Source organism: Berghia stephanieae, chromosome 2 (assembly GCF_034508935.2).
Source record: "Berghia stephanieae isolate SIO BIC M18660-M18661 chromosome 2, UCSD_Bste_1.3, whole genome shotgun sequence".
In the NCBI taxonomy this organism is placed as follows: Eukaryota; Metazoa; Mollusca; class Gastropoda; order Nudibranchia; family Aeolidiidae; genus Berghia; species Berghia stephanieae.
The window spans coordinates 64,361,300-64,384,553 of record NC_088361.1 but is presented as its reverse complement, the minus strand read 5'-3'; the positions used below and the strand labels follow the sequence as shown (position 1 = coordinate 64,384,553).

Here is a 23,254-nt window from a genome sequence, read left to right as displayed (position 1 = left end):
ATGCAGCATCGGATCTAAGGTCGCGTGATAGAGGATAGCTTGGTTTGTTTGTTTGTTTGTTTGTTGCTTTAGGTCTCTTCCAACACAATTGAGGTTATATGAGAGACCGCTGAAACAAAAAAACAAGCAATCTAACAAAAATAGTACAAATGTAAATCAAAATCATAACCTAAAGATATCATAAGCTAAATTATAAATAACCAAGAACAAACAGGCAGAAGATTTACAGAAAAAAAATATCCCCTGTCAAAAATACAATCACAAACCAAAGAGGCAGGATAGGCTAGTAAAGAGAAGAAGAAACGACATCACTATCGGATCGTACACCCATGCGAACATCATAGGTATATGATTCAAGGGTGATGCTCCCATCCAACCACCCGCTAGCTTGGTTTGCTGTTGGCTTCAGCTGACAAGAAACGGAGAAGGAAAGAATGTGTTAGGGGAGGGGCAAGGTCAGTGTCATTCAATAGTATATAAGTGTGCATGTGGCGCTCTATACGGAGAGAAAATTATAAATTGATTACGGGGGAAGGTGGGGGGAGGGGGGTTTGACCCACAAACTAGGACTTCATAATAATATATAGATGTCACTGCCCACAAACGACCGAGGTGTTAGACTTCGGGTAGACCATGATACGAAATCAAAGAGAAAAGGCCGCTGGTACTTGGATGGTGGAAATGGTTGGGGGGGGGGGGGGGGGGGGGGGGGTAGCGGGTGGTGACAATCAGCATGGGATGTATACATTAACATTAATAATATAGGCAATAGATGACCAGGGATGTGTATTGTTTGTATATGTTTGTGTGTGTATGTGTGTGCGCGCGCGCGCGTGTGTGTGAAAGGGATTACACAAAAACACATTTCTCTGTAGCTTCCAAATGATTACGTATATGATAAATTTGAAAACCACATTGTTTGAATCAGCTTGCAAAAAGGAGAACATTTATCTGTTTCACAAAAATAGGTTTAGAAAAAAAAAGTTTTCTAGTAGATTGATTTTGAAAAAAATATTGCTCAATTTTTAAAAATTTTATGATAGTTTCTTTATTTTCCGGTCGGTTTTCTTGTATATCTCATTTTTCAATTCTCAATGCGACGAGCACACTGATGTATCTCGTGTGATTCAAAAGCGTTGTTTGTTTTTAAAAATTTTAAATATATATATATACTGAGAGTCCTGCCTCACCAATTAATTCCTGAGCGTTGAGATGGTGACGCAACTATTACATACAAGACCTTGCAGTCGAGTCGGCAGGGCTTTTGGGTTACACAACCACTATTTACCCATCGGTCAGCGGTACTCTTTGATGTATACAACACTCACCGCCTTTACGCAAAGCCACCTGCCCATAAATCAAGAGATGATCTCCTAACCCTAACTGTTCACAAGCAAACTGTCAAACGAGCAATCGATGATTGGATAAGAATCTCAAGATCTCATATAATAAGGTAAGTTTTGGAGAGGTGATATCGCCCCACCCGTAATCGGACAGAACTTTCATTGCGTTATATCATATAAGCTCCGCCTCCTCTTTCTATTCCGGTGTGACGAGATTAGACGAGAGGACGCGAGAAAAAATTGAACACGTGATCGGTAAGTCGATCGGTCGGTCTGCTTCGGCGTGTAACTATAACTCCGTATTACCTAAAAGCGTCGTCCTCATTGGCTACCCGCACTCTGTGATGATAAAAGTCTGCCCATTTTCTTCGTCTGTTGACGGTATCGTATAAATTCTCTTCCATTCATCTCTGTCCATTATAGGATCTTTTTTTAAAATATAAAACTAGGCCTAGGTTTTCCCCATTCTTCGTTTGCCCTCCATTTTCCCCTGTACCACATCTTTCTATACACCTAAAAGATTAATGCCGTTTCAAATCTCATATGTATACACCATAGCATGAGATCCTAGCCAAAAGCTAGGTTTAGGCAGAGAGTGTGTCAAAAGACCCCCCAAAATAATTAAGAACATGAAATCATCAACAAACTCGAATTATTCAGGTATTTCTTTTTTTAATGTGAGAAAAATATAGAGTGAAGAAGCGAAAGATTCACAAGACCAAGCACAATACGACATCTTACACTTTGATCCTAATGACTACATTACAAGCATTTGCTTTTAAAAACCATGGACAGTAAAGTGTCACTTTATCAATATGTCAAACACAGAAATATTATGAGCTATGTGTGTTGCATTTGGATTTCACACATAAAAAGGTAATAACAACAATCATCATAAAAATATTATTACCTGGTAATGTAGAAATAATATATCCGGGAAAAAACTTATTTTTAAAAATAGCTTATTTTAACAACGACATTGTTGTTATAAAATTCTCCACTTGTAACTGTTAAAACTGATTTTTTTTAATGTGAATCAAAGGATGAGACAAAGTTTCAGGACCAAATGAGTCGGAAATGGCATTTAAGCTTTTGGATGGTGAGTTGTAAAGTTGGTAATAGGGAAGTCTTTAAAGTTCCTGTCATCTGGACTTGTCCCTTCACGACTGGAGGGTTCCCTCCGCAATACTTACCCATCAACATTTTGACGGTTTTCTGTGACATAATTGCGAGAATTTTTTTTTTTTTTTAACAGTCCAGGGATTCGAACCGAATAGATGCAATACAAACTATCAACGAGCATTTTGTACATTTGTTTAGAATAGGATGGAAAACAGCAAATATATTGGCTCCAATTAACAATGTGTCAAATTTGTTCATTATCCTAAGCAACTCTTTGTAAAATTAACATTATGGTATGTGTCTTTTTGTTGAGGAAATACCATCCAGCATGTAATTAATGTAGACAGATCATAAACCATCCCATTTGTCATTTCTATCTTGCCAATTCACAAAATTTGTATTAAGTCTTCGTTGGCATTTTATTTATTTGCTTGGGTCTTTTTATTTCTTATTTACATTCACCAACAGAGTTCAAATGCTAATTTCGACTTGAGTGGTTTTTAACAACAATACTGGGAAAAAAAGTAAAGGCGAATCGAATTAAAAAACTGAAGATATGAAATAGAAATATTTAAGGTAAAAAGTATCTGAAATGTGAATAGGCAAAGCTTCACTAAAAGCATTATAATCTTTAAAATGCAAAGCTAAGAAACAGTTCCAATCAATCTTATTAAAATCTATCGAAATGGCAGTGGTGATTAACTAATAATCTCAACATGAGGATATAAAATCTATGGAAAAAAAAAGTTATTAAACAAGTCACATTTGGCATTGAAAAGAAATAATAGAAATCACAATTGCGTAGAGTAATCGCCACTAAAGCGACGTTAAAACTCGTGAAAAAAATAAAAGAGAGAGAGGGAGAAGAGAATAAGAGATAAGAGAGAAGAAGAAATATTCTTTAAAGGTGTATATAAAATGAATATGGAATACTTCTTAAGTGTTGAGACAAAATTGTATTAATGACAGAGAAAAGGGGTTGTGAGTAGATTTTGATTTTAAAAACAGATTTTTTAAAAAGAATATCTGTATTACAGATATCTATATATTTGGATGGAAGAAAGTCATGATCAACAGCTCAACAGCATTTGTTTTAACAAAGCAATACTTTTAAGACAATAGTTTGTCCCGCCAATCTTCATATTCTTGATCCGAGAAATTTCTGGTTGTTTGGTTTAACAATAACAACAGCAACAGTAAAATTGACAAATAAAATTTTGAACATTTTTAATGATAAAACAAAGAGTAACTAATAAAAAAAAAAAATTTATTAACAGACAAATAAAAAAATACGTATAAACAAAACAGATCTTTATAAAAGGAGAATAAAGGTAAAAGATAGTCTTAAAATGATGTATGAAGAATGCTCATACTAAAATATTGCATCGAAAATGTATTCAAAATATTACTAAATTAATTGTAAAATTCCTAGATGTGTGTATGGATAGGTTGATGGATAATAATATAATATCTTGGTATATTATTATAATCATATCGATAAATTGCAATAAGATAAGCTAGTAGAAAATGACAGCACAGACAGGGTTCGTACATCTAATCATGAAAATTAAAAAAACTTAATTAAAAACATATCACAATTATCAACAAAACCACTAACACACTTGCATTGATTATGTATCAAATTTATTCTCATCCCAAGAATAAATTAACTTTAGATTTGCCATATAAATTTTCAAGAAAAAAATAAAATTGCAATTAAATAATAAATATTTTCCATTTGATCTGATAACAGATTAAAAAATTATATTGAGTAAACTTAGCTAATCATAATAAACATTATAGTTGTATCATCAAAATGGATGACCAAAATTCCATTGGTAGAGTTTGTAGAAGCAAAAGTTAATACAAAACCTTTCCAAGAATAGGTTATTTATAAATAAACCGTTTCCAATTCCAAGATTAGAGTACGAACCCCCTTATTCAATATTTTGCCACAAAGGGACAGTAACATCACTAAAGTGTGTATTCTAACAGGGTGGAGTAGCTGGACTTGTCACCACCAAAGTTAGCATTGAGAGTAACCTTGGCCCCTTGACCATACATTCCAGAGACATCAACGACGCCACTCCATTCAGAGCCCTGAGAAATGAAACAGTCAAATATTAGAATGGATAAATTACATGGAATGACAAAAAAAAAAAAAAAAACCCAAATAAATTAAGCTTCATATCCAAAACCTGCGCATACAACAACAAGACAAAAGAAGAAGAAAAAAAAAACAACAAAAAAACAATTGGTTTTTAAAAATAGCAAAGTAGAATCAGGAGCAATTTATTTGTACATCTATTAAGAGATTACCTAAATGTCGAACCTAGTCACAAGCCAAATCTTCGCATTCCAATGCTTACAATTATAAATTGTATTAATCCAATGATAATGTGCTATAAAGGATTGATTTTTAAAGTATAAAATATCACCTCTCACAAAATGTTAATTACAAATTCCTCTGATTGTGGCCATCTTAGCAAAAGACCACAGACAGAGTCCAGGCAAAGCAAAATGGTCTAATATAAGAAAAAGGACTCAAAACCACATGGAAATGACAGATGGAACAAGTGCCTGGAAGAGATAGCAAGGGTGTAGACTGATGTAGAGCCTAGCTCAAAAGAGGCCAAGATTTTCATGCCCAAAGGGGAATTCTATTTGCTCTTTCAGAATCTACATTTCAACAGAAAAAAATAATTAGGATTTAGAATAGATATAGAGAACATTTATTTTAAAGAATTTTCTGAACTTAAAAGCACAGGAACACCCATTTCTATTTTAAAACATGTTGACCTCCTTCGGGGGGTTTCTACATTACAACGACTATGTTGAATAAGAAAAAGAGGAAGAAGAAGAAGAAGAAGAAGAAGAAGAAGAAGAAGAAGAAGAAGAAGAAGAAGAAGAAGAAGAAGAAGAAAAAGAAGAAGAAGAAGAAGAAGAAGAAGAAGAAGAAGAAGAAGAAGAAGAAGAAGAAGAAGAAGAAGAAGAAGAAGCCAGGATGAATGAGTACATAGCAATTGGCATTGATGAATATTGTAAAAATGCTGATATAAAAAACAAAAACAACCCAAAATAGAACAAAAATGCAAAAAAACAGGCACCAGTACATCATAAAATATAAATTTCATTACTGTCTGCTTAGCATGGTGTTATCACAGAAATGCACTACAGAAAATCCCTCTTTTACTTTTCTTATTTGAGTTGCATTCCTTGCATTCCTACATCTCTTACCTGCATGCGTTCCAAATGGGTCCACTCTTGGCCGGCCACAATAGCAACAGCCTCAGCCTTGGGAATATTGACTCGGACATTGACCGATGGGGGCAACTGGCCCAACTGAATCTGGTCAGCGTGAGGTCCACGGTTTGTGGGGATCACACCTGGCTCGAACATGAAGCATCCCTCTTTCCACTGGGCATACTGCTTGGGGAATGGGAATACTGCCTGTCGTTCGGAAGAAAAATAAAGACTGACATCAACATCGTTCTATCTTTAGAGGTCAACACTGTCAGTAAAGTAAAACAAGAACTGACCATGATTGAAAGCAGCATTGTATATCAAATATAGCATATAACAAGAAATTATATCTATGAACATTCTTCAGCGGCAAAGTATTTCAATAAAGACCAATGATAAATTCAAAATCCTAAATACTTAGACAGGCATATATTGACAATGATTATGAAACAATCAATTCATTCATACAGTGGAATCCAATTTAGCTCTAGGGGTCTTTTTAAACAATTTCATTACAGATAATGAATGATGTTTTAATGGCATCCAAGGTTATATAATTTTGTTCAGATTATATTTTCTTTGGTTGGGAGTGAAGTGTTATGCAGTGATTAGAAATTCATGATTTTGTTGAAGGTATTTCAAGATTTACACCATAGTTTCTATAAATACAATGGTGTATCTCTTTAACAATATACCCCAGGCGATATTCTCCAATATTTCACTGGTTTATTTTCCCCATAAAAATACAATTATCAAAGTTGAGCTACCTGTGTGATGGCCTTGCAGTTGATAAGATAGTTGAAGACACCTGGCAGTTGCTGACTTGAATCAGACATGGGCATGGCGTAGATCTGAAGTTTGAAGTATCCAGTTTGGGGCATGTTGACAATGAAGGACACCTGGAAGAGACAAGATTAATAAACTATGAGTGTAATTTACTGTAAATTGCCCGGAACAGTGATAATTTTCTGATTGCTTCAAGTCCTCAATCCAATTAACAGCTCTCTTTTATTAACGCATATTCAATCAGACATGCACTTCCTCAACTGTCCCAACCAAAAAACCCAAGGTTCTGCATGCAGACAATGATTAGTAAACGTCCAATATTACATCACTACACAATTGTTAACACAGTTTTGAATTTTGTTTTTAAGGGTTTTACGGCACATTTAGGTAATTAAAGCACAAGTAAAAAAGGAAGAAAATGGGATAGTAAAAAAGCTGTAGATTTACAATTTTAAAGACATGACTAAAATAAAAACCAAGGGGATGGTTCAAAAAGGGAACAAATGTAGAGTACTTATAAAGTACTGAGCTTGAGATCACCTAAAAGTCTCATCCAGACACAAGCACAGGATACAACTAAGAGGAATGCAGTCAAATGCTTACAAATCATATACTCAAAATAAAAAAAAAAAAACACTACGTCACAAAGAGATGATTTACAAGGAAAAAAAAAATATCACCTACCAAAACAATAACTATCTCAACAACCTTGACACAAATTTGCTGTACTGGCTGACAACCTATTCATTTTCAGTTGCAGCCAACAAGGACATTCAACACACCACTGATCATCAAACAAGTAAAAACAAATACAAACACCTACAAGAAATCTTTCATACAACAAGTTGTACACTACTGGGAACACACTGCCAAATAACAAAATAACATGTATACAAATTGCAAGTTTCAAAAACAAGCACTAAGAATATAGATCACAGCAAGATATTTCATTTTTCCTTGAAAATGTATGGAACATTGCAGGACTGTTACTTTTCCACTTAAGTTTGGCTGAGGCTTGAGATATGTGAGAGCGAACTTACCAGATACAAACGGACGTAAAAAAAATCAAGGACGTAGTTCAAACATTCAAAATTTTGTCAAAAAATAATGCTTATTTCATTTCAAACAGGAAAATAAATTTTTGTTTGTTTGTTTGTTTGTTGCTTTAGGTCTCTTCCAACACAATTGAGGTTATATGAGAGACCGCTGAAACAAAAAAACAAGCAATCTAACAAAAATAGTACAAATGTAAATTAAAATCATAACCTAAAGATATCATAAGCTAAATTATAAATAACCAAGAACAAACAGGCAGAAGATTTACAGAAAAAAAATATCCCCTGTCAAAAATACAGTCACAAACCAAAGAAGCAGGATAGGCTAGTAAAGAGAAGAAGAAACGACATCACTATCGGATCGTACACCCATGCGAACATCATAGGTATATGATTCAAGGGTGATGCTCCCATCCAACCACCCAATTTCTTTCCTTTTTTAAAATCATAATATTCAATTGTCTATCAGGATTGTAACAAATACGATATCAATACTTGACCGTCTAAAAATATTTCTAAATTACCTGAGATCCCATAGCGTTGGAGAAGACAAAATCTGGGAACTCCTCATCGCCCTCTACTGCAATCAGATTGGCAGTCACACGCATGGCAGCTGATGTGTTGAGGGCGATGGTGACTGTGTTGACATCTAAGTGGACGACAGGGTCGTTGTGGGACACTGTTGACAAACCAAATTCATCAAATCTTTGCTGCTTGCCAAGGTATCCAGGAGGCAAAACTGGTAGTGGTTCAACCTGGAATGAGAAAGATCAAAGATGAGTTTAAAATATTTTTAGGATTGAAAAAAATAAATGCTTGAAAAGATTTACTTTTCAAACATATAATGTGGAGAACTGGGAAGCCAACCCATGAAAAGAATTAGTGAGATTTAAAGGTCTTTATATATATACACATGCAAGCATGGGTGCCCGTTCAATGAACAGGATGATAGGTTGAACAACATAAAATTTAAAATTCAAGTGCTGATGAATAAAATTTGAACTCGATGTATGTTGTCTAATTTATAGATAATTACGTTTTTAACGTCTATTTACAGCACTATTAACTTGTGCACAGAGATATTGTTTTGCATTCAAAATGCGTCTCAAAACATTTATAGTAGTAGATGAGCCTGTCCCAAAGTCTGAAATTTAATTAGGCTTTTGCATTTTTAAGTCAAATTTTGTTCACTATTCTATCACTCTCTCAAGCCAGAAATAGGTACATGAAGATAGAAGAGGGAGGGGGGAGGGAATGAATGTGTTGTGCATTGATATGGGCGAGTGTAATGTTTGGTTGCACACTTGTATGTGTATGTTTGTTTGTGTGTGTGTGTGTGTGCGTGTGAATGAATGAAAGAGAGAATCATTTGGAGTTTGAAAGGGGTAGTGTGTGAGCACATGGAGAAGAGATACAGCCTCTAAAAATACAATGATCCCTGCTTGACTTCTCCAAATTTTCTAGCAACTGATTCACCCTTTTAAATGTTTTTGGAGATTTATTTGAAAGGAGCAAGTGCGCTCTTTAAGATGTAATCTTTTCATTTTTTCATTTAAAAAAAATTAATTTATTAATTTATCTATTTTTATGTTTACCCGAAGGACTGATTGAGCTTTGTAATCTTTTGAAACATCATTTTTCTATGAAATGTATTTTCCCCCAAAGATCATATATTTTGAGTATTATTTGTAATCAGATATAGTAGTCATCAAAAAGTTGGCAAACAATCTGGTCAAATATATTAAATATTTCGATCACATGACATAGAATTTTTCAAAATTTTAAGAACAGAAAATGGTTTAGATATTGTTTGTATTAAAAAAATGAGAGGAGCCACTACCTGGTATCAGCAGTCCAGTGCAAGTACTCGTATCTAATTGCCATCTAATACTCGTTTACCAGAATTTTAACCCATAACAACATGCTAAAAATGATAGTGTATATTTTCGAGGAAATTTTGACGAAATAATTGAGTTTTTGATAAAACCAAAGCATTGTTAAATCAAACTCATAGGTAGGCCTACACAAAAACCATCTTCAGTTCAATTGTAAACACCATGCAAGATTTGGTGGCAATTGGTTTGGTGGATCTGGAGCCTTAGTAGAACAAAAAATCGGATTTGCCAAATATATAATAAGATAAAATAATAATAATAATAATAATTATAATAATAACAATAATAATAATAATAATAATGACGATGGTTTTTAGTTAAGCTTTGCATATTGCTTACATTTTTCAACAATTCAAGACATGAGCTGTAGAAAAAAAAGTGGATATTTATACCTCACCTTTACAGTTTTCATATGTATTTATAATTCATCATTCATCATCATCTTCATAAATATCAGCCTTTCAGTGACCTCAAGACTCTCTTACATTCCAAAGCTAATATAATATGATAAATAGTATGAGACTGCAAATGATGTCGCTTTTATGGTCAAGCACTAGAAAAGGATCAAGGATTGAACGAAAATAGCCAAAACAATGAATTATCTATGTATATCTATTAATCTTCTATCGTGAATATTTATACTAACCTTGACATCTTCATGACACAGAATAAGATACTGAGCCACATGGTAAAGAGTGCTACCCTCTTTCTCTGGATTATTAGCATATATCTCCAAACCATATTCTCCTCTGCCAGGACAGCTGACATTGAAATAAGCGGTGTTGCCAACAGTACGATGCAAGACATAGCCCTCTAGTTGGTTGTCATTGTAGTTGTTGCTCTTTAATTTTGCCATAAATTGCATGTTGCATGCTAGTTTCACCTGCAAGGAAGATTGAAAATTATAAAAGTTCATTTTAAAATAAAAATGTTGATTTATAATCTCGTACATGTTTTGCCAGTGTTTTGTTTATCATTGTAGTATACTGAATTATCTCTACCATTTTTATTTTCGAGTATGAAAATCATTTAAAAATTCACCAAGCTTATTGGTATTTTTTTTTTCCTTTAAAGCAACAAATACATTTTTTTAAGGAGTCAAAGTAAAATACCTTCACAATACCACTTTTCTCATTTTTAAATATTTTAATTTTCCATTTCTATTTGACAAACTTTAAGATGAGTCACTTTTCAAATAAAATATATTCTAAACAGTGATCAAAAAGTCAAAACAATACTAAAATATTTTTGAATTAAGGTCTTTTCCCACAAGTAATGAATGAGGAAGAATAATTATTTATTTGCTTATTGAGTTTAACTGAACATAAAAAGAGATTATATTTCATACCTGTAATTCTACTTTTCCTTCCCTGGTGTTCATGGTGGCTGTCTGTTGATAGGTGCTCAAATTGTACCTGTAGAAAGCAGAGCCAGCACCCCAGTTGAGGTAAGAACAGGGTGGGTATGGCTCAGGAGCAGGTGATGAGACAACTTCTTGTTCAATCTTGTATTCGCAGACTTGGGCATAAACATTGTCTTTGTTTTCAACTGTGTCTTCTTTGGCATAGATGTATAAAATGTATGATCCTTGGACTGGGAGACGGAGAGAGAAGGAGGCAATGCGACCTGAGCTTTCCTGCAAGCCATATCTGTTGAGTTTCACACCATTGTATTCTTCATTGCCATCTTCAAATTGAATAGTGAAGTTGAAGGCAACAGCAATTCTATCCACTGGATAACGGAGACGAATGTGGAGATCTCCTCTGCTGTGAATGACCCCTGTGCGGTGGGTGACAAATTCCAAGCCATACTTGAAAAACTGTGGCTTCATGTGAGGCATGGCCTCAAATTCTGGGAGGGTGACACACCTTTCCAGCAACTGCCACTGTGGGTCATCAGGAAAGTGGGTGTAAATAAGCTGGTGGGGGTCTGGTAAAAAGAAATATCTGGAGGAAAAAGACAAATCAAGACTTTGCTAAAAATCTTATTTTGAGCTATTTCATTGATTTCCCTTAAAACAAAATGGTTCAATAAATCTTACACTCAGGTCTTCTTAAATCAAGATGATTAATTTTTCTTTAAAAACGAGGTAAATCTAACGTTTAAAATGAGATGATTTTATAATACCTCTAAAATTGAGATGATTCAAATTATATCATTTGTGAAAATAAAGGTGTTTGCATTAGATTGACGTAACAAATATTGTCGACAACAAATGGCAAATTTTTACTCTCAAATAGAACAAATAAAAACTATGAGACTGATTTTAGAAACTACTTTGTGTTTGATATTGAAAAAAAGAAGATAATAAATCAAAAGAAATTAGGATGAAAAGGAAACTGTCACTAACTCATCTAGTTGGTAGTGGAAGTCCTCAGTAGAAGCTTGTTTGCCAATGATACGTCTGGCAGCCCAATGAGCATCAATGAGACACCAGGTGCCATAGATATAGATGGCATTCCATGAATGTTGGTTGGTACCAGGAGTGAAGTGGAGACCAGGTCTATAATCAGCACCCTTAGCGTAGCCACTGATGATCTTGGAGTGGAGACCAGCATAGCTAATCAACATGAGGAGGTAAAAATTCAAGTGATGTGAAAATCCTTCGAATAAAATATTTAATACAATAAAATAAAACTCACAAAAGTAAAATGACCATAGAGGATGCTAACCGGAAGTACTCTTGATAAAACTTTGAGCCAGTTTAATGGATTGATGCTTTCTTGTCAAATAACAAAACTGACATATTTGAAATACAAAAATATGATTTATGAGAGCTATGAAATTAGGCTTGATAATTATACCTACATTATGACATCTAATTCATCAATTGCTACACTAAAGTTTTTGCATGCAAAAAGTGTCAAAGACATGAATTAATTAATCTGATAACTTAAAATTAAGGGCCGTTAACAGCATTTTCTCTGTCCGAAAAAATTGAAATATCGCCTGACAGGCGTCATGTCCTGTCCTAAATGTTAAATGTTGCTGTAGGCCAGGGACCCCTTGTACAGCGCTTTGAGCATGTATAGTGGATATTGCGCTATATAAAAGTTCAATTCAATTTAATTTACAAGCAGAATAGCTTCATTTTCAAAGTCAGTCTATCGAGACCAGGGTTGCCAATTTGAGAGGCAAAAATTTACTGAACTTTTAAGCAAACACATTGGTGAGCCCTTTCTGAGTGCTTAACTCCAGTAAAAGGACATTATATAGTTACTTTTTTCCCATTTAGCAGGTGACTTGAAAATATACCGAGAGCTTATAACATACTGAAATTTCGTAAATATACAGAAAATTGTCAACCTTGATAAGAGACGTAGTGTTACGTTTTACTTTTTCCCAAGAACTAAATTGTGGATTGATCTATATCCTATTATTTTACTCATGCATTCAATTCTTACATGCACATGGTATCAAAGACCATAGCATAAGTGGTCTTGCCAGTCTTCAGACCCATGAGAACCTCCTCAGGACTGCCTTTCTCAACGTTATCGAAGTTCATCTCTTTCAGGTTCTTGGTTGCCAACCAACGGAAAATTACTCTGAAATTTAATAATAAAATAGGTCAAACGTTTTAAATAAGAACTCTAATAACAAAAGTATTCTTTAAACAACATTGAACAGCAAAGCAGCTAAGAAATACTAAAACGGAGTGACTATTCGTCAGTACTGACCCCCAGACGCTAGCATCTGGGGGTCAGTACTGACGAACAGGCACCAGCGTCTGGGGGTCAGCACTGGCGCCTGTACTGACGGTGCCAAAATTATGGAAAAATGCCATTTTTTGAAATAACTTGCTCTACGACAAATAAATCCGCATTTCCTGTCCCATACTAGTCGCAAGGAAGTCCCTTGGTTTCACCTTTTTTTTTATCGGTTTACGTGAGATTTGTTTAATAAATTTATCAATTAATTAAACAAATGATATTGTTCAATCCTGAGAAAAATACCAAATTTGATGTTGAAACGCCAAACTGGCAACCTTATATTTCGGTTCCTCCAACGCGCATGCTCACTGATGCGTGACGTCAGAACTGAAAGTGAAGCTCTTTCATTGTCTCGTCTTTTTTCATTCCGTCATTTGAAATTCGGCTTGCTCGAATCTCACTGAGACAGGAGAAAGCTACAAATTATGGAACTCGCTGTCGGCAACAAATTTGCCTCCTTGAAGGCTTTAACTGATGCCATCAAAAGGCATGAGGAGGAAAGTAATGTTCTTTTTATAAAGAAAGAAGCAATCGAACTCGGTACCTTTCGGGTACGAAGCAAAGACCGTAGCGCTGAGCCACGCTGCCCCCCCCCCCCTCAAAAAAAAAAAAAAAAAAATGGAATTATCTATTCGTTATCAGGTTTCTCCTCCTTTCCGTTATTATTATTTTTTTTTTTGCATGACAAAAAACAAAAACAAAACAAATACATTTTTTTAAAAACCTCATCAATAGAATGGACAATGTATTATAAAAGAATCGTAACAAGAAATATTATATTATAACACGTTTCCTCTATTTTTCTTTAATTTAAGCAATAACGAAAATATACGAAAAAAAAAAAAGAAAAACAAAAACACATACACACAAAGACAACATAAAATAAAAAAGAATCGTATGGTGGCTTGAAACGACAGTCATACCATTGCCCCAACGGCATCTAACCGTAGCCATCGTTATGTTATAGCCTGATACTGAAATCCAAAAGGACCGGCAGTTTGACGTCATTATTTGGTTTTTGCACCAGTTAGTGAGTTGTTAGTAGAGCTCAAGGAAACAAGTTATTTCGTTGGTTGAACTACTGAATACGACTCACGATTTGTTTTCTTTTATGGCAAAAGACTGGCAGTTTGACGTCATTTTTTGGTAAGTATCAGGCCATAACTTTACGAAGGCCACGATCTAACGCGTTAGACATCAAATTTATCTAAGTGACCACGTGTTGCTTAGTGTCATCGGATAAGTTGGCCTTGAAAGCCTGGGATTTTAATTGTTTTTTTGTTTTTTTTTTACTTTAGGAAGTGACGAATGCGTGCGAAGAGGTCTTTGTCTGCACTGACGAACAGGCCCGATGTTCGTCAGTGCTGATTAATGGCGGGCGGTGGCACAGACCGAAGAGAGGCTGTCTGTGGGCGGCGGCACCTGTTGTTCAATACTGACCAATAACACCAGGTTATTGGTCAGTGCTGACCCCCAGGTGCTGGCGCCTGTTCGTCAGCACTGACACGCAGGTACTAGCGTCTGGGGGTCAGTACTGACCAATAGCCCTAGCCATACTAAAAACATTTTCTGTTAATTTCAATTAAACACAATTACATTGTACACGCTTCCCAATCTAATTTTTAAAAATACAATCCAATTCAATTTTTAAAAATATATAAAAGGTCTTTTTCAATTGTTGGGGATAAAAAAAAAAAACATGTATAATTTTTTTTTTCACAATTATATATATTCAAATAATTTTATTTTTTAAATTTTCAACTGAAATTTCAGTTGTATTACACAAAGCACAAATTGAAAGTACAATAGTTTGACTACCTACTTGTTGACAAACTAGATTATTTTAAACATTATTTTGAAAGCAATTTAGGTTTCACTTCTCATGAATTGATCTTGCTCCAATTCCGAAAAATAAAAAGAAGAAGAAGAAAAAATATCATCCATTCATTCTTTATTCCAAAAATTACCTTTGTTATATAACAAAGGATAGAAAGAAAGTATAACAGCAGAAAAAAATATATTAAACGGGACACGGAATATAAAAAACCAAAGCAAAACAAACTATACAAACCAAAAGAAAGAAAAAAATACCCCTGCCCCTTTCCACAAACCGAAACTCTCTCATGTCAGTTATTCTCTTTAAATGAGGAGAGAAAACAGACCAATATGTGGTACAACTAGTATGAAAAACCCTTCACACCAACTCACCTAACTTTCTCCAGTTCATTTGTGATGTTCTTGGCATAGATCAAATCCCACACTAAATCTCTGAAATTGTTGTGCTCTGATTTGGATACCTGGGTGACAGAAGGAAAAAAGTTTATCAGGCAAAAATGTATTGACAATTGCATTAAGTTTAAGTGCTAAAAAAAAAAGCTGATGCAACCCAACCCCATCTCCTGTGTTCTAAAAAATATTATACGGTATCTTAAATTAGAAAACAACTCAATTTTTATGTTTCTCTTGGAAAGAAAAATGCCGCCAAGCATTTTGATTTTTTGAAAGTATGATTTCAGTTATGAATATGTAAAAATATTTATTTTTTTTAAAGAAAAGGAAAAAGTTTTGATTGGGTTCAGATTTTGTCTTCAAAAAACTCTTGTGTTTGCTTCATATGAAATCTTACCTGAATAGCGTGGTCATCCACAGACTGCAAGACATGCCTGTCTATTGCCTCAAGGGTAGGTTTCTGTTGGCTGGAGGGCATAGGGGCAGGCTCTGCTTCCTCAGATACCTTCTGCAACTGGAAGCTGGCAGGGGCTTCAAGACCCTCAGATCCTACAGCTCTCTTCTCAACCTGGACAATATGACATTATCAAGAACTGGTGACTTAAATGTTTATCAAATCTTATTCTATATTGCTACAAATGAGCCATTGCCAGAAGCTGGATCCCAGAAACATGCCATTTTGCTACAAGAGCTTATTGCAAGAGACTGCTTTTCAGTTTCCACTAACCTAATATTTTAAAAATCACACTTTTGAATAAATTGCGATAGTGCGATAAACATATATTGGATAATATCGAATAACAGGAGATTAAGTTTTGTCCTCTTGATGTCTGATTATTTGGAATCACTTTTTTTCTCACCTACCTACATGTCTGGCACAGTATCGTACATTATTTTCAGATTTATATCTTGCATCTGTGCTTGCTTTGCTTTTTTCTGCAATCTTCAAAACAACATCTTCGACATGCAACTAACTATACTGCGTTATAGAACATTATTGTGCAATTAGCAAATATAATAATATTGAAAAGAAAAACATTGATGTTTTTTGTTTGTTTGTTTATTGCTTTAGGTCTCTTCCAACACAAATGAGGTTATACGAGAGACCGCTGAAACAAAAAAACAAGCAATCTAACAAAAATAGTACAAATGTAAATCAAAATCATAACCTAAAGATATAAGCTAAATTATAAATAACCAAGAACAAACAGGCAGAAGATTTACAGAAAAAAAAATATCCCCTGTCAAAAATACAATCACAAACCAAAGAAGCAGGATAGGCTAGTAAAGAGAAGAAGAAACGACATCACTATCGGATCGTACACCCATGCGAACATCATAGGTATATGATTCAAGGGTGATGCTCCCATCCAACCACCCGCAAACATTGATGTTATTTTCCTTTAACAGTATGACTGAAATAAACCAAATGCACTCTGCAAGATTTGGCTGTCTAAATTATCTATGAGTAAAACAAAATGTAAGGTTATGACAACAAAGCATGTTCTGGCTCAGGTGTATGTACCTTAACTCAAGTAAGTCTTACATGCCTACCGGAAATCAATGAGGCAATGACAACTGGCCAGAATAATGGAACAGTTCACGCATTAGTGGTCACAAAAATTGATCTTCTTTGGATTTATAAAAATAAGTGCGATACCAACACAAAATTTCTAAAACTTTAATATTTTATCAATTGTTTAAAAATACAAAGAATAACTAAGAGTTTTTACAATTTCTAAAAATCAATGAGATTGCCGATCATCACTGTGAAAGCCTAGGCAAACAGGAATTCAGTCACCTAACGTCAGACAGAGGATTATGAAGAATTGAATAAAAGGCTCTAAAAGTCAATTATCCTCTATTGATGCTTGTGTGTGTGTGTGTGTGTGTGTGTGTGTGTGTGTGTGTGTAAGATTATACTCATATACAATGAAAGCATGTTCTACAAACTACACATGTGTAGTTAAAACTCTCTCTTTGTCTCTCAACAAATCCCTTGTCAGCACGTGGGTGAGGGAAGCTTTCTTTTTTAGTTAAAAGGTCACACACTGTCCACACACGAGATGAAATATCAAGTTAAAGTATTAATCAATCAAATTCAAGTTTAATTTTTGGAGTATACTTAATATAGAAGGAGAAAAATTCCCATTCACGAACACATGGGTTTGTGTTCAGGATTTATGGGCCATGGCTTCCAGTGTCAGCCATCTTCTGATTCATGGCCCAGCGTTTTACATGAGTTATCATTACAAATGTATCTTATAATTAGGTACTAAATTAAAATGCTCTGGTGATGGATATGTTTTCAAGACCATTAAGTTATTTTTAGCTAATTTTAGAATCTAACATCTTAATTTATATTTGTCAGGCTTAAGCATTCATCTTCTTTAAAAAAATCATATTACATTAAATCTATAGAGGTTAATTAAGGATTATATTTTTAAAATAAATGTCCGTTTTCTTAAACATCCGCGAGCACAACATATTTCCCAAACATAAAATTGAAAATTTTCTAGTAAACTGTTTTCAGGCAAGCCCGTTTACCTCAAGGGGAGTGCTACTCTGTGGAATATGAGCAATCTCAGCTCTCTGGGGTTTCTCGCTGACAGTTTGACCCACTCCTGGAGCATAGGAGACATAACCCTGACTCTGAGGATGAATGTAATTGGTGGGCACACTCTGTTGTCTGCTATCTGGCACAGTACCATACAGATATTGTTGCTGGAGGAGCTCAGGTGGAGGAGGTGGAAGATCATCATCATCGTAACCATTACTGCCCAGATTTAGGTTGGCAGTGGCATTGTTCAGCTGTTGAAACAAATGAATAAATTGAAATGTCGCATTTTGTACCAGTAACAAAAACACTATCAATTAGAAGAGTAATATTGAAATGCACATTTTAAAATATCAATTTCAAGAAAAATAAGGTCAGTAATATCTAAAAAATAAATAAATAAAAAAACAAATTTTAAAAAAGTGCTCATTCAAAACAACCCCCCCCCCCACCCCCACCCCCACACACTTTTTCCAGCAAAAAAAAAAATCCCAACAAAAAACAACGGAAATCCTAAATTTAAAAAAAAACAAAAACATTATTCCATACTAATTATAAGAATTCAGTCAGACCTTTTTACAACATGCTGAACAGCAAATGGAACCAACAGTTGCTGATAAAATCTTCCATAAACGAAAATAGAGAATAATTGATGAGCAAAAAATAGAAATGAGACATTTTGGATAGAAAACCTTCTATAAACGAGAGGTTTTCTTTGGAAAATTCTATTGTTGTAATATCTATTATCATTATAATTACCATCCATTCCATAAGAAAACAAACTCTAAACATCATAGCCATTCTTGTCTGATAATTCATTATCATAACAAAACATATTTAACAAAAATATATTGGCGTCAAATTCTCATTTTGATAAGGGTGTGTCGTGCAGTTGCTGCTTTTTGTAAGGAAGGTAATATGCAGGTGAAAAGTAAACAAGTAACAATCTATGAAAAGTTTTGATAAATTTGATTAATGTCATCTTCACCCCCACTCTTCTACAAGTCTGAGTTGAAAAAGAATAATTGCTTTCACAGCTGTATATTTGAAGGACAAAACAAGTAGTTAAAAAAGCAAAAAACAACTGCAATTGGATGAATTTGATCTGGTAATATTTTCTATATGCCTGGATCTGGCATTACATTGGTAAGAACCATGCATTGAAAATTTAATTCAGAGACTAGAATTAAATTAATTAAAACCTTAAATTAATTTCGAGTTGAATCAGCAGGAATTTATTACAAAGAATTGATTGAAGTTTCTTAAATTGCAAAATACAAAATTCTGATCATTTTGACTTTAAATTTCGGTTTTAAGAATCTGGTTCACCGTACCATGAAAATACTGAGGAGAACAAATGTGTGATTCAAAGTAAACTGAAGTATACTTTAAAATGAAATCGACTCATGGATAATTAATATAAAGTACAAAACACAGCGTCATCTTAATTTCATATTACATGACACAAAGTTCTTATCGTTACATTATTTATTTAATTTGTCTATACTTTTATCTTTGTAAATTCACAGTCTTTTTAACTCACATGTATGCACTACCTATTCTTTAATAGACACAAATCTGTACAGAAATTTGCTTTTTTTTAGGATGAATTATTATTATTATTATTATTATTATTATTATTATTATTATTATTACAATCTTTGTTATTTCTATTATCATTATTATTATTATTATTATTATTATTATTATTATTATTATTATTATTATTATTATCGTCATTATTATTTATATTATTATCATTCTGGTTCCTGGGTTCGAGCCTCGCATTCATTTATTTTAATTATTATATAATTGAAGTTGGTAATTTTATTGACATGCCGCTTTATCAAAACAGACGCTTAATCAGATCAATATGTCAAGAGAGAATTTTTGCTATATAGTCTCTACTGGTTAATCAGAACACATGCTGGTTAATTGGAACGATTTCAGATCTTCATTCAGTACATTGCAAGATTTTTTTTCTTTCCAAAAAAATTCAAAGATATCAATTTCCCTATTGAGATGAACAAGAATGAACCATCCTGTGCCTTTAAATGAACTAATATGTCCGTTAATTAAAAATTGTATTATGTTATACCTTGCCCTTTGACTGACTGAATTAATAAGAGCTCAGATAATGATGCAATAGTTTATTTGCTTTTAATACTGTGTTGAAATTTATGGTGAAACAGTATCCCTATGTGTTCAATTGTTTTTATTTTTTGGTTTTCTTTGGGGGGGGGGGGGGGGCACTTATAGCACATATACTGACCCCTGTGGAATCAGCATTGTAAGGTCTCTGCCCAGCTGTAGTTGCCTGTTGTCCAGGAGCCAGACCTCTCCTTTCTGGAGATTCCTGATAGAAGGCATCCTGCTGTTCATATGGAGGTGCATAGTGGATGTAGTACTGGCAAATATGAGTGTAGGTGTCTCCATCCTTGGCTGGATCATTGCCGTACACTTCAATGCCATACTCACCTTGACTGGGCAAGTCAGCTGTCACCTGGAATAAACATCAAACATACATTTGAATTTTTATAAAAAGCATTATCGCATGTCTCAAATACCAAAGATACATATAGTCGGGTAAAAAAAAAAAGAGTCCTTCAGAACCATTGGTCCCATGGAGCCGGAGTTTATCCCGGTTTCTATGGTGTGAAATGGACAATAGCAATTGCTTGCTATCCTTTGGATAGGAAGCTGGTCTATCACAAAATAGTTTCTGCCAAATCTAACAGACTCAGCTACCCATTCACTGCTGGGTGGCCAGAAAAAATCTCGACTGCACCCGGGATCGATCTTGGTCCCTTTGCGTGTGAAGCGAATGCTCTACCAACTGAGCTATCGGGACCCCTATAGTGGGTAAAGACACATTAAAATAATAAGTGAGGTCCATGGAGCCTGAATCTAACATGGTTTCGAAAGCATGACGAAACCAACAATTGTCAGTAAATATCTGAAAAGGACACTCATATCTGTCTTACAAAATCAGAAAAATATTCTGATCCAACTCTATAGATTCAACCACCTGATCCCAATTCAAATCACGGATTCCTTCTTCAAATGTGTCTATAAACTTTTAAAAATTGATATTGTTCTATGACAAAACCTTCATGATGTATTTGAGTGATGAGAGACACAGCTTTAAGCCATGGTTGCATTACATTAAGAGCCAGGAATACCACTTTTCCACTGAGTCTAAAAGGCATAAGTTATTTTTTATGACTACAAATTTTAATCAATAAGACACAATTGAAAGGAACTATTTAAGTGTAAGAATGCTATAAAGAAAGAAAGAAAGAAAGAAAGAAAGAAAGAAAGAAAGAAAGAAAGAAAGAAAGAAAAAAAAAAAAAATGTTTAAATAAAAACACAAACATAAACAAAACCTTTTATTTGTCTGGGCAATATCTTAAATCGCATATGAAAACTTTTAACAATCACAATCAGGGGTGAGAATGACTGGTCACAAAAAAGGAGGAAATTTTTCATCGTGAAGATCATGACCCATTCATGCGACCATAACCTATAAATTTGAATTTCACTAAAATTTAGTGAGATGCGATCCAAAATTTGTCTTGCAGCAATTTCTGACACACCTCGTGGAATTTCAAAAGTTGAAAGTGTAATTACAACATTCGGTGGTTGTAGCAGGGATGATGATGTGGTGGTGGTTATAGTAATAACAGTGGTAGGGATGATGAGGTTGTGATTGTAGTAGTAGTATGGATGATTGTGTGGTGGTGGTTTTAGTAGCTATGGTAGGAATGATGATGTGGTGGTAGTTGTAGTAGTAGTGGTGGTAGGGATGATGTTGTGGTGGTTGTATAGTAGTGGTGGTAAGGATGATGGTTTGGTGGTGGTGGTAGGGATGGCGGTTGTAGTTGTAGTAGTGGTAGGGATGATGATGAGGTGGTGGTTGTAGTAGTGGTAGTAGGGTTGATGGTGTGGTGGTGGTTGTAGTAGTAGAGATGGTAGGGATGGTGGTGTGGTGGTGGTTGTAGTAGTAGTGGTGGTGGGGATGATGATATGATGGTGGTTGTAGTAGTAGTGGTGGTAGGGATGATGTGGTGCTATTTGTAGTAGTAGTGGTGGTAGGGATGATGGTGTGATGGTGGTGGTAATAGTAGTGGTGGTAGGGATGATGATGTGGTGGTGTTTGAAGTAGTGGTAGTAGGGTTGATGATGTGGTGGTGGTTGTAGTAGGAATGATGATGTGGTGGTAGTTGTGGTAGTGGTGCTAGGGATGATGTGGTGGTAGGGGTGATGTGGTAGTGGTGGTAGGGATGATGATGTGGTGGTGATTGTAGTAGTAGTGGTGGTGGGGATGATGATATGATGGTGGTTGTAGTAGTAGTGGTGGTAGGGATGATGTGGTGCTATTTGTAGTAGTAGTTGTGGAAGGGATAATGATGTGGTGGTGATTGTAATAGTAGCGGTGGTAGAGATGTTGATGTAGTGGTTTTGGTGAGTGTTTTTTTATTCAGTGATGATAATAGCAATTTGTCAAAAAGGAGGAAAATTGCTCGGTCTATCGATCAAACACAAGCAAAGAAACCTAGTAGTTATTCAGCTTATAAATACAACCCAAGAATCTCTCAAATTTAAAGCCATAGTCCAAAGGTAAAAAGAAAAAAGATTAAACTAAGCCAACCACCATTGCTTTGTTCTAATATATCATCTCTATATACCAGATGATTTAATGGATAGTTGCGAAAGAAAGAGAGAGAGGTAGGAGTGGGGGGGGGGGGGGGGGGGGGGGGAGGAGAGACTTCTTTACCAGAATAACTTATGTATTGACCTTTTGAATTCTATATCCACAAAATATAATAAAGAAGAAAAGAGAAATAGAATGAAAGGCAAAGGGGAAAAAAAAAAGAGAGAGAGAGAAAGAGAGAGAGAGAGAGAGAGAGAGAGAGAGAGAGAGAGAGAGAGAGAGAGAGAGAGAGAGAGAGAGAGAGAGAGAGAGAGAGAGAAAGAGAGAGAGAGAGAGAGAAAGAGAAGAGAGAGAGAAGAGAGAGAGAGAGAGAGAGAGAGAGAGAGAGAGAGAGAGAGAGAGAGAAGAGAGAGAGAGAGATTAAAAAGGCAATAGGTACCTACACCAGGGGAAAAAAATCCAGACCCATTTGTCCATCCCCTTCCACCATCAACTAACTAATCAAAGAACACTACTGGTCTTCTGTGTCAATTGTGACATTTGGTGCCATACTGTCTGGCTCAACGTCATAAAAACGGGACCGTCACCAAATTTCACGAGACTGAGCACAGGTGTCAAAATATGACATAAGACATAATGGTGATTTTGTGGTTTTGAGG

The 23,254-nt window shown here is 34.9% G+C and overlaps 1 protein-coding gene across 2 annotated transcripts in view; it reads right to left on the bottom strand.

Moving 5' to 3' along the window:
- Positions 1-1,998: 1,998 nt before the first annotated feature.
- The window catches only part of LOC144965334 (uncharacterized), a 49,527-nt gene continuing 28,271 nt past the window's right edge, over positions 1,999-23,254 (bottom strand). For both annotated transcript variants that reach the window (XM_078900573.1, XM_078900574.1), the window contains exons 9-20: positions 20,213-20,443; positions 17,931-18,194; positions 15,781-15,951; positions 15,363-15,451; positions 12,849-12,989; positions 11,795-12,004; positions 10,793-11,390; positions 10,091-10,327; positions 8,074-8,304; positions 6,476-6,607; positions 5,703-5,915; positions 1,999-4,565 (exon numbers count right to left, since the gene is read on the bottom strand). In XM_078900573.1, coding sequence (XP_078756699.1) covers positions 4,440-4,565; positions 5,703-5,915; positions 6,476-6,607; positions 8,074-8,304; positions 10,091-10,327; positions 10,793-11,390; positions 11,795-12,004; positions 12,849-12,989; positions 15,363-15,451; positions 15,781-15,951; positions 17,931-18,194; positions 20,213-20,443 — 2,643 coding nt within the window. In that variant the 3' untranslated portion in view covers positions 1,999-4,439. The remainder of the gene's footprint in view (positions 4,566-5,702; positions 5,916-6,475; positions 6,608-8,073; positions 8,305-10,090; positions 10,328-10,792; positions 11,391-11,794; positions 12,005-12,848; positions 12,990-15,362; positions 15,452-15,780; positions 15,952-17,930; positions 18,195-20,212; positions 20,444-23,254) is intronic.